At 34.9% G+C, this 11,329-nt stretch overlaps 2 protein-coding genes across 2 annotated transcripts; both read right to left on the bottom strand.

Annotated features, from left to right (window-relative positions):
• Positions 1-1,100: 1,100 nt before the first annotated feature.
• Positions 1,101-3,247, bottom strand: LOC120197834 (serine/threonine-protein kinase D6PK-like). The gene is made up of 2 exons (XM_039199231.1): positions 2,312-3,247; positions 1,101-2,101 (listed from the first exon to the last, which is right to left on the bottom strand). Exons 1-2 carry the CDS (start codon positions 3,184-3,186, stop codon positions 1,246-1,248), a joined length of 1,731 nt encoding a protein of 576 aa, XP_039055162.1. The 5' UTR covers positions 3,187-3,247; the 3' UTR covers positions 1,101-1,245.
• A 3,710-nt stretch (positions 3,248-6,957) lies between these two features.
• LOC120197835 (DNA-directed RNA polymerases I and III subunit RPAC1-like) lies at positions 6,958-9,632 on the bottom strand. Its single transcript, XM_039199232.1, has 10 exons — positions 9,417-9,632; positions 8,906-9,091; positions 8,680-8,809; positions 8,489-8,569; positions 8,186-8,382; positions 7,863-7,958; positions 7,647-7,740; positions 7,302-7,418; positions 7,058-7,162; positions 6,958-7,021 (listed from the first exon to the last, which is right to left on the bottom strand). Exons 1-9 carry the CDS (start codon positions 9,555-9,557, stop codon positions 7,059-7,061), a joined length of 1,146 nt encoding a protein of 381 aa, XP_039055163.1. The 5' UTR covers positions 9,558-9,632; the 3' UTR covers positions 6,958-7,021; position 7,058.
• Positions 9,633-11,329: the final 1,697 nt, after the last annotated feature.

Below are 11,329 nucleotides of genomic sequence, written 5' to 3'. Positions count from 1 at the left end.
CTCAAGTCGCCACTATTACACATTTAGAAAGCTATTTAAGAAAATAAAAATATTGAATATAGATTTGAAAGATTTTCCGATGATGAATCCAGGGATAGAAACAAAATGAATGTTGATCCGTTTGTTTTTTTTTTATATATATATAGGGATGAATAGACTTAATTTTTAATATAACTTCTTAAAAGCTCGTACATTTGACATAAATTTATGGTTGTCTCTATTTACACTTTTTAAAAAGATACCAAATGATCTAATTTGATGGAGGTCTTTTGAAGAGTAGATAGATAAATTCAAAGTGGAGGGATAAAATTTAAAAATTCAAAGAGTATAGGGACCGAAAACATAATTAAACCTTTCAAATATTATTATAGCTTATGTCACCTCTTTTTATCTTTGTATTTTTTAAATGAGCAAAATACAACTAAAGAAAAAAAAATACTCATTTTTCATAAAAGATTGATCCAAGTAAATGAGAACAGGACATTGCTTTGCTTCTAATGTAAGTTAGTTTCAAGCAGTGTTTTTATTGAGACAGAGACAATCAACTAGTCATTTTGATATTATTTGTTACAGGTTATTATTAGGTTTTTCAAAAATATATTTGATAATATTTATTGTTGTTATTTTTTAAATTTTATAACGTTTTACATCATCTAATCTTGCGACTCCTATAAAATTTAAACTAAAATGAATAACGTCCCAACATTAACATAAATCCAAGCCTTTTAAGCTCAACATTAATCTGTCAAAAAAACTCATTCCGTCAATATATTTAATCTGAATTAATCGATTAATAAATAAGATACAAATAGTTATACAAAAAAGAATAACTTATTCTGTCCTAAAAGCTTCAAACCTTGAGATTTGTCTGAAAATGGGCTGGTTAAGGAGCTGTGTTATCTGTAGCATGCCAAAAATGGAACAGTGCAGAGACCAGGGCTTGCTTTGTGTATGATTATATTTATGAAACTAAGAGTTTATATTTATATATTCGTATCGTATTCATATTATTATTTTAACGACATGTTCATGTTTGAAATTATCATGGGGAGAGAATTTTGCAGAACAAACATGATGTTTTTCACTTGAACAAATCTAAATTTGAAAAGTAAGACATCAAGCAATATAATCATTTATCATTCGAGAAATCGTAATTCGCACATCATCAACGTTTGATAAACTCTACATTTATCTCGAATCGGAAAAAAAAGGGGGAAACAAACAGGAAAATGGTTCTGAGAATAATTAAAAGAAATCGAATTCCAGATAGTTTTTCTGATCCTTGGCAGCAGAAACAGCAGGTTTATCACCGGCTGATGATGTGGGGGCTGGAATCCGTTCGATCTCGGCCGGTCTTGGAATCTCCGGGGGACTTGCACAACGGATTAAAGCCCAATTTACGCCTTCGAAGAAGGGGTGTTGTTTTATCTCGGTTGCGCCTCGCTTATATGCCAACCTATGCTGTGGCTCTTTGACCAGCAAACCCCTTATCAAATCTCTCGCTGCAAAGCTTACTACAGGTGATTCTGGAAATCTCAATGGTTGCCCTACGACATTGAAGAGAGTTGCTCGGTTCCCGGATCCTTTGAAAGGGGTTTTACCGAACAATAGCTCATACAAGAAGATCCCAAAAGTCCACCAATCGACAGCACTTCCGTGCCCCTCACCTTTGATAATTTCAGGAGCCAAGTACTCATGGGTTCCCACGAACGACATGGAACGAGCATTGGTCGGCTCTGCAATGAGCTCCGGCAATGGACTGACTTGGTTCCCCATTTCATTCTTCGGCTTGCACTCTTTTTTGGATTTGGATTTTGAGGAAAAGAAGCGAGGTGAAAAACATGTCGTAGGAACCACACATGCTGGCTGGATGCAAGCAGGTTGTACACAATAAACCGGATTCTTTCGCAAGGAGTCAGACTCAGGTGTGGATGACTTGACCAGTGTCGGACTGACAGCGCAACGGAGTGAAAGATCAAAGTCTGAAAGCATTATGTGTCCATCTTCTCGAACAAGAACATTTTCCGGCTTGAGATCACGATAAACGATACCGAACATGTGGAGGTATTCCAAAGCAAGGAGAACCTCTGCTACATAGAACCTGTATGTCCAAGGAAAACATAGCAATAACTATCAGAACCTATATGGCACAAGCTGATTCAATCCTATTTTCATTAGTATATTGGTTCATATGTGAAACAACACGATAAATACTAAAAGTAATGCTAATAACGACAATAATCAAATATTAGAGAAACTCGATCCAAATCTAAAGCAATAGATCTTATATAAGTAGGAGAAATTCCCATACTTCACTGCTAGCTCAGTAAAATGCTTCCCTGGTTGTCTCTGTCTTAGAGTATGCAAATCACCCCCGGGGCAGAACTCCATCACTAAACATGAAAATTTATCGGTCTCGAAATGGGTATACAATGTCGGAAGGAAGGGATGGTCCAGGGATTGTAGTATTTCTCTCTCGGTTTGAGCTCGAAGAAGTTTCTTACGACTTGCTAAAGATGCTTTGTCCATCACCTTCATTGCGAAATAACACTTTGTTCCACTTAATTCTGAAAGATAAACACTTCCGATATCCCCACAGCCTAATCTCCTCAGTAATCTGAAATGGTTCAGACCCAACACACCGTCTTTTACTCGGACAGCCTGTATGGCTTCCCACCTAATATCGTTTGCCTTATGAGGTTTGTTGATGCTACTACTTAAGCTACTACACGTACTTTCATCGCTCACATCGCTGCTCGTGCTACCTCTGCAAATACTGTTCTTACCGCTCGCAATACAATCGGGATGATCACCGGTTTTGGCATTTCCACTAGTCACAACAAGGCTGGTAACCCCATCACTGGATTTAGCTGAAGCCGGATTAATTCCATGTTCCGATGCTTTCTTTTCTTGTTCACCGGAACCTCCTGGTAATCCATCATTCTGACTCACTTCAGAAATAACATGATTCGGAACTTCTTTCAGGTCACTCAGTGATAGGCTCGAATCTACTTTCTTCGTCAAGGGATCAACGGACTCTACTATCCTTGGAGTAACTGGCTCCATATTGCTTGTCTTCGTGATCTGTATCGGAGGAGGCCGACAAGAGTTCCCTTTGGCAGTTTGGCTACCGAATGGCTTCTTCGGCTTTTCCAGGCAAGGTTTGTTGCTAGATATCGTGGCCATCGAAAGGAATCAAACTTGTTACACAGGTTAAACTATACAAATTCATTAGTTACCCCCAATCATCAACGCACGGTTACCTCCACCAGCGATTCTAGTTACTTCCCTCATAAACTCCATCATCTACAAACTGATTTTACAACAGAAAATTACCAGCTGCAAAAAAAGTTTTCACAATCGTGAGATAGTAAGATATAAACATATACATACATATAGTATACCTAAATGAAAGTCTACAAACCGGAACCAGTAGCTTGATTTATTACATCAAAATTTAGGTGATCCATTAATAAAATATCCAAACCAAATCATTACAACAGCAAAGTATAATACAACTCCAGTCCATATGAATTCAATGATAAACAGAAAATCAGATAGGAAAAAAAATGGAAAAGTGGCTAACAACAGAAAGAATTGCATACAGAATCAGATCATCTCCAAACAGATCTCTCAAAGAAACAAAAGAATCCTCTTTGGATCAAAATCCCACTAAAGATTCAGTAAGGGTATCACAAAATCAGCTACAAGCTAAGAGAAAAAAACCAAAGAAAAAACACACCTGATATACAGTTTCAAAAACCAGAAAGGCCTTCTCTTCAGCAGTGGAGCAAAAATAAGCCAAGTTTCTCTCTTATTAACTCACTAACAACTATTGATAGAGATTAAAAAATGAAATTAATGATGGCTTGTCTTCCCATAAAATGTGGAGAGAATGTAAAGAAAGGAAGAAACAGAAAGAGAAAGACTTTATGATACAGAAGGGAAAAAAAGCTTTAGAGAGAGAGTATGTGGGTCTACCATTAAAGGGGAGAGAGAGAGAGAGAGGGTCAAAGCTAAAGTAAGGCTTTTTGGGGTGGGGGTTAATTCAATTATTTCAATGCATGTTTTTTGTTGTTGTTCTTAAAAGAACAACAAAGCTCTTAAAAAAATTAATAATACTTTACAAAGGCTCTCCAACTCCAACCTGTCATCTACATCTGCAATCTCCATGCTTTTTAGTTTTAAGCCTACCCCTCCTTATATTATCTTTTATTTTAAGATTTTTTTCATAAAGAGATATTTTTTTTACCTATGTAGGGTACTAAATACAAAAGAATGATATTTAAATAAAAAACCTTTAATAAATACACAATTTCTAAAACAAAAGTTTGATTTATTTCACTTATTTTTAGTGAAAATGCTTGTTTTTCTTTTCTTATTTTAGGACCACAGGCTAGGGGTAGAGTAGGGTGTCCCCTTTGTATGGACTTTTTTAAAATTGGGTGGTCCATTCCATGAAACAACAACAGCCTTGCTTTTAGCTTTTTGTTGATGACGGTGGTGATGATGATGAAAAGTACGGCCTTATCATGAAGCTTCACTTAATTACCTTATGATGAATCAGATCAGACGGCTACGATTCAGATGAGGTGTTGCAAAATTTCATTTCAGTGGACAGTTATGTACTAAAGTTTGGTGGGGGGGGGGAGTTGGGATACTGAGTAAAAATTTAAATATATTTTTTATATTTTTGTTGTTATTCTTTAAGGTGTAAATTTTAAAATTATAAATATTTAATCAGCTATAACAAATGTAATAAATTCCTAAATGATTTTTTACTAACCATGTATACCAATTATTCTATCAAATTTGCCCGGATCTCAATTCAGTTAATACAATTATTTAAATATTTTTAAAATATAATAATAAATATATAAATTATCCACTAATCAAGTTTTATTTTCAAATAATATTCTATTTAAATTTATTATCAACCACCAACACAATAAGTGTGTCATTATTTGGAATAAATATATGATTTGGATATAGTTCCATTTCCTACACTGTCCAAGATGTTTAATTGGATCTCTTTAGTTTGGTTGTATCTGATATCTTCACTGCAAATTTAACTCCTTCCATTTGGGGTTGGTAAAGTTTTTCACTGTATTGTTTCTGGATTTTGTGAAGTCATAATGAGGAGGATGTTGTAGAAAGTACTTCTGTTTTTCTAATACGTATTGGACCGACCATTTATGTAGATTTTCATTTTAATAATATAGTCAAAACATATGAATATAAAGATTTCCAAATTTTAAATTTAAAGAATGATTCTAATTAAAAAAAAGTTATTTTCTCAGATTGTCCAAGTTCGAATAACTCTGTTGATAAAGTGTGTAACTGGATATTTATAAAAATTTAAAATTTTAATATTTGATCCGAAAGTAAAATAAAAATGAAATCCGTTGAATGAAAGAAACTATCAATATTGCTTGTTAATACACGCCATTAATCACATGAGATTTACGTGTGATAAACTTTGTATCAAAATGGTGATGTCTAGATTACTCATTAGTAAATATAATTAGTGAAAAGAGGAGCCTTTAAGATTCTAAAATTTCATAAATTTGATTAGCCAAAACACCTAATCATGTCCCCACTAACACACAAGAACCAGATTTGTCATTTCATGGTTAACCTCTGATGCATGCATCTATTTGATTGTCTTTACCCTGTTCTATTATGTATGTTTTTAGTTGTTTAGTGGCATAGGGTAAGTTCTAAGAAATGTAAAATTTTGGTCTTACTCCATTTGTTTTTATTGTCAATCCGTCAACCTTCATTGCTATTTATTTTTATTTTTCAGAAAAAGTATAAAAATCTAAGCTTTTCTGGATGGTCTATACTTCAAGCATTTGGTGTGAAACAAGAGTTTTTTTTTTTCCTTTTAAAGGCTAATATACTAAACAAGCCCTTGCACTTTTTCACTTTATTTCGAATAAGCCCTTATATATCTTTTACTTCCAAATAAACCCTTGACCTTTAATCGATGATATTTAAGGTTTATGGGCTTAATTAAATAAAGTGATAAAGTTTCAAGGGTTTATCTGGATAACAATGGATTATTTGGATGTAAAGGTATATAAGAGCTTATTGAAATAAAGAAAAAGTTCAAGGACTTATTTGGACGATTATTTTGAGGTATTATGATTTTTTTTTTTGGTATAATATAGTATTCGACCTATTGACCTACTAATTCGAATATACTATTATAAAGGTCCATTATGAGGATAATCCTCCTGCACTATTCACAATGTTAAAAATAATTTTGGACTCTTATTTAGAGAACCTAACGTTTGATCTTATTAAACCAACTAAGAATCGAAAAGAATGATCAAAAGAGAGATAAATGGATAGGAGTCCATCCAAAGCCTACTTCTTTTTCCTTAGGTGGTCCAATGGACATTGATATTGTCTGGAAATGACAATGAGATTGCCTTTGTATTCTTACACTACTGCATATGTTTCCTTTTTCTTTTCTTTTTTATCCTACTTTGTTTCTCCTATCACATTCTTGAATCCAACACCACATAATCGTATCATTAAAGTGTATGAGAAAGTAGTGTACTATACTTGCCCAATTGCAACAACTTAATCAGTGATCAAAGCAACTCTACCACTGATTCCTTCTGGTGTTTTGATTTAGATTATGAATTTTCACCCGTTCTCAACTATTTCCTCTATTTTCAATTATGTCACTGATTTTTAATTCAATGACCAGTCCAATCCTAACAACACCGACCGTATATACAAAACATTTGTAACTTGTAAATCATTGAATGAGAATCATAGAAAAGTAAGAGAAATCTAGAAACCAAAGTCCTTTTCACTACTTGTTTGTTTCGACATTTGTTCCTTGATTGTATATAAAAATATCTACTTGTTTCTTTCTACCTATCCCAAAAGGATCACTAATCTAATCGCTGTGCCAATAACCAATCAAAATCATTCATCATAGAGAACAGATGTTAATTCTACAATCTACTTGGACTCCAATAGAGAAGGGATCTTATAAAGTTCACTGCTTCTCTCATCCGTGCTAACCATATAAATAAACATCATGATAGCTCCGTTATCACACGTTCACACTTATCTTCTAAAATCTTCACAGCTTCAGTAAATAGAACTTCAGGAGGTAATGCTCCAGTAGATTCAATGGTGACTAGAAACAGGGAGAGAACATATTAATCTTAAGACATGCTACTTCAGCTTAGGTCATCAATCATAGGTATCAATGAAATCTAGAAATAATTTGATAAGAACACGCGCGAAAGATGCAGGGTAGGCCCCATTTTACTTACATATGAAATGATTTTTAACACGGCGTAGTGCCACTCGTTTCTCCCAATCATCACCTCTTATGCATTCCCTGCAAAGCGTGCAAGACCGTGGTCTTGCTACGGTTGCCCTTTTCTTACCTGCTTGGCATCCAGATTATTCATTAGGAAATATATCTAAAACGAAATGTTCTAACTTCACATGCTAAAGCATATCAAAGCAGAACCAATCAGCACTATCACATAGGTAGTGAGCAAACTATTATATGCATATAATCCACATTCGGTAAAGGAATCATTGAAACCCTTTATTAGAACCATATTTTATGCCATACAGATGACAAATCATAGAGAACAGATGAACCTCACCTTTTCCAATATCTTCTATGTCATATACATTAACTGGGCATTTGCTTTTGAGTTCTTCAGCGAGGTCATCTTTGACATCCTCCAATAATATAACCTAAATACATACATGTACATATATATGCATACAAGCATAAATAAATGTAACTATACAGCGTCAAAATGAAGAAGGTTTAGAAAAGAAGGAAATCTACGCTTACTGCCTGTGCCTGTTCTTACCTCTGGAAGCATCCTATACCAAGCAGTGGCCACGGGGGACCACTTTGCATGTGTTTTTCCAATGCCTTTAACAGCATGTGCTTCCAATTCAATTTCCTAGCAGCAAAAGTTGGAACTTTAGCACATTAGAAAACTTCTTGAGAATTAGATTAACTTCTGACAACAGATCCTGACTAATGAGAACAGTACATAAAACCTTCTTAATCTAGAAGCACCGCATTACGGTCACAAAGAGATTTTATCTAATCCCAAGGCACATGACGTGTTACCTAGACATGTTTTATGAGCAGTTATTGAAACAAACAAAAGTACGTAAAGCGTACCTGTCCTGGACCAAGTTTAGCAAGAATAATATCCGGATATTTGGGTGCAATGGGGTTCTTGACAAATTCTGGAACACTCTCTTGGCTGCAACTGAAGTAAGTGTAGGTTTCAGGTTTTGATGATGAATCTGAATTTGCAGTTGATTCCTTAACCAGTTCACTTCCATTAGGCAACCACTTCAATTCATCCGACTTAACTGCATTAAATATCATCAGAAAAAATACGAAGCTAAAAAGGGAAGACTGATTAATTTCATTGAAGTAGAAAGGCTTTGTGTTTCACACAGGAAGCACAATGCGTACCTGTAATACGTGGACTACCCTTTTTACAGTTAACATGGAGTTTAAAAACAACAGTGTTCTTTTCATTTGGTTGATCATTTTCTACAATGAAAAAGAGGCCGAAACAAAGAATTACAAAGTGCCCCAAGGAAAAGTCCATAAATTCCCTTCCTTTTCAACTCCAGAAGATATAATTTACATATGAATCAAACCTGACATATAATCAAACAGCCTTGGGTCAACACGGATTGGAACAAGGCCCAACCTATGAGCAAGAACTTCATCTTGGACTACAGATGTGTTGTTTGCAATGAGAACTTTTTCGATTGCCATTGTCGGAACCTGCAAGCATAATCATCTCCATTAGTACCAGCTGAGACATAAAGCAAGCTTACACATCATTAGCACTGAAAAGAGGTAGATTAAAAAGTCACAGACCTCAGCTATAAGGATCCTCCGGAATGAATTGGCAATAGCTGCATCGATGCCAATCATATCAAACACCATGTCATCCTCATTAAGTTGAATCACTTCAACTCGAAAGTTGTTGCAGAAATTATCAAGTCGTACACTGTTATCAACTCCAATCGATGAATAGGCACCGGAATATTGAATGCTCTCTGTCTGCAAACAACAGAAGCCCCCAAGACATAAAAGACACTTAGTTTTAACACACAAAAGAAACCCACAAATTTAAGAACCTTCAGAAAAGAACTGGACATCCAACTTCATTAAACTCAATGGAGTTGGCCCCAAATAAGAAAAAAAAACTCAGCTTTTTTGGTTCTCCAATCAAACAATCCAAATAAGCAACTTTTTTCTTAACCCTTCAAATATGAATAAATGATGTTTATAAAAAAAAATCTCAACTGAAGCTATGAACTTGATAGGAAAATAAGTAATGGGTGCTTTAAAGAAAAAGAGACGGAAGAAAGTAAGAGGGAAATACATGAATTGGGGCATCCTTGTTGCATAAAACACGAGTTCGTTGGAGTTCAAGGTGCGGTGGCAATTGACCCATTGGCACATCAGGTAAATCCCATATTGAAAATTTCTTTTCTTTTCCTCTTCCCTCGTCTTGCTCTGCCATTGTTGCTTCGATTTTCCTGTTTGGTTTTTAGGGGTTTAAATGAGGACTTGAGAAAAAGGTTTTTTAGTTACCTATGAACGAGGGAGAGAGAAGAGGAGGGGGGGGGGGAAGCAGACACGTTTAGTAGGGTTTTAGGTAATAGTCAGACTTCGCTACACCCAAAGAGTTTTGACCATATAATAAACCCTTTATTAATTTATTTTTAAAAAATTATGAATTTCATATCCTTATTTTACATAAGATTGAAATGGTATTCCATTTATATTAATTAATTTTTTGTCGTGAAAAATAGTTTATATAAAAAAGAAAAAATAACCTCAGTGATAAAAAATGTCTTATAATATACGATTTTAACTAACTTTTTTTGGATTTGCCAAAATGACCAACTAAATCGCAATGCGATCGATAATTCGCAACGCGATCTCCGGTATCGCAAATCAGTTTCTAGATTCGCAACACGATTCTGACTATCGCATTGCGATTTTCCTAATTCGCAATGCGAATACGTAAATCGCAACGCGAATTTGGAAAATCGCAATGCGATTACGTAAATCGCAATGCGAATACGTAAATCGCAATGCGAATCTGACTATCGCAACGAGATTTTGACAATCGCAACGAGATTCTGACTATCGCAATACTGAATTTCAAATTCGCAACTCGATTTCTGAATTCGCAACAGGTTTTAGTTTCGCAACACAAATATTTTGGGTATATAACTACGCAGCAGCAACAACTCATAACCTAAATCCCTAAATCGCAACTCATTCCATCTCCATCTATCACTCTCTCCGGCGACATCCGTTCCTATATCCAACGACATCCTTCCCCATCCGGCAACAGGTTTTAGTTTCGCAGCTCGTTTGTTTAGTAAATTAATTTACAATAATGAAATCATCTAATGTTGATCATGTTTGGATATATTTGTGTTTTGGAGGGTCATGGGAGAATGTTCATGGTGTTTTACAATATATGCCTTTATCCATAAATCTTCAACTAAAATTGTCATTAAAAAAGTTAACTTATGAAACTCTAATGTTATGTGTTGCAAATAAATTGAATTTAGAGCCCCTAAGTGGATTTAGGCTATCTTATCAGAGAAATGGTAAAGTTTATTTGTTAACCGACAATGAAGATATTGAACGATTCATTGCTTACATTAGTGTTTCAAGTGATGATGTTACATTGTATGTTGTTGAACCTAGAAGTAGTGAAGTTGGGTCAGTAGCGGGTAGTAATCAACTAAGTTTTTCAACCCCAGTTTATGGTGCTCAAAATTTAATGGTACCACCACAATTTCATCATCAAGCAAATATTGTTTCACCACATTTCCAATACCAAACACAATCTCAAAACCCACAACATTTCCCTAATCCAAATCCCAATAAACTTTCAGCACCAAATTCCGGTTTTCGTATTGACCAGTTAGACGATGACGAGCTAACAAAAAAAATTGTGAGTACTAGTCAGTATTCGAAATCTGATCTTGGTCAATACCCGAACTTTGATCTTGGTCAATACTCGGATTTTGATGATTTTTCAGAAGAAAAAACCCTGAAAAAACAGACCCTGCGTGTAATGATTTTGATATTGGTCAATACCCAAATTTTGATGATGAAACAGCCGTTGCCGAGGAAGATGTTGTTGATGATAATGAGGAGGAAGTTACGACTGTAAATGAACATGTTGAACATCCATTCTGTAATTCATATAACCCTGAAGAAGAAGAAGAAGAAGAAGAAGAAGAAGAAGAAGAAGAAATCCCCAAAGAA

The sequence above is a fragment of the Hibiscus syriacus genome, unplaced genomic scaffold (genome assembly GCF_006381635.1).
Source record: "Hibiscus syriacus cultivar Baekdansim isolate YM2019G1 unplaced genomic scaffold, ASM638163v2 tig00117056_pilon, whole genome shotgun sequence".
NCBI classification, from domain to species: Eukaryota; Viridiplantae; Streptophyta; class Magnoliopsida; order Malvales; family Malvaceae; genus Hibiscus; species Hibiscus syriacus.
Note: the sequence above shows the minus strand (reverse complement) of the source record. Positions and strands in the feature narration are given on the sequence as shown.

Coding starts and splice junctions, on each gene's coding strand:
- LOC120197835 (XM_039199232.1), bottom strand. CDS start 9,557: ATGGCAGAGCAAGACGAGGGAAGAGGAAAAGAAAAGAAATTTTCAATA. Junction 8,810..8,905: donor GGAGGATCCTTATAGCTGAG/GTCTGTGACTTT, acceptor TTATGCTTGCAG/GTTCCGACAATGGCAATCGA. Junction 8,383..8,488: donor GGGTAGTCCACGTATTACAG/GTACGCATTGTG, acceptor TATTTAATGCAG/TTAAGTCGGATGAATTGAAG.
- LOC120197834 (XM_039199231.1), bottom strand. CDS start 3,186: ATGGCCACGATATCTAGCAACAAACCTTGCCTGGAAAAGCCGAAGAAG. Junction 2,102..2,311: donor TTTACTGAGCTAGCAGTGAA/GTATGGGAATTT, acceptor TTGGACATACAG/GTTCTATGTAGCAGAGGTTC.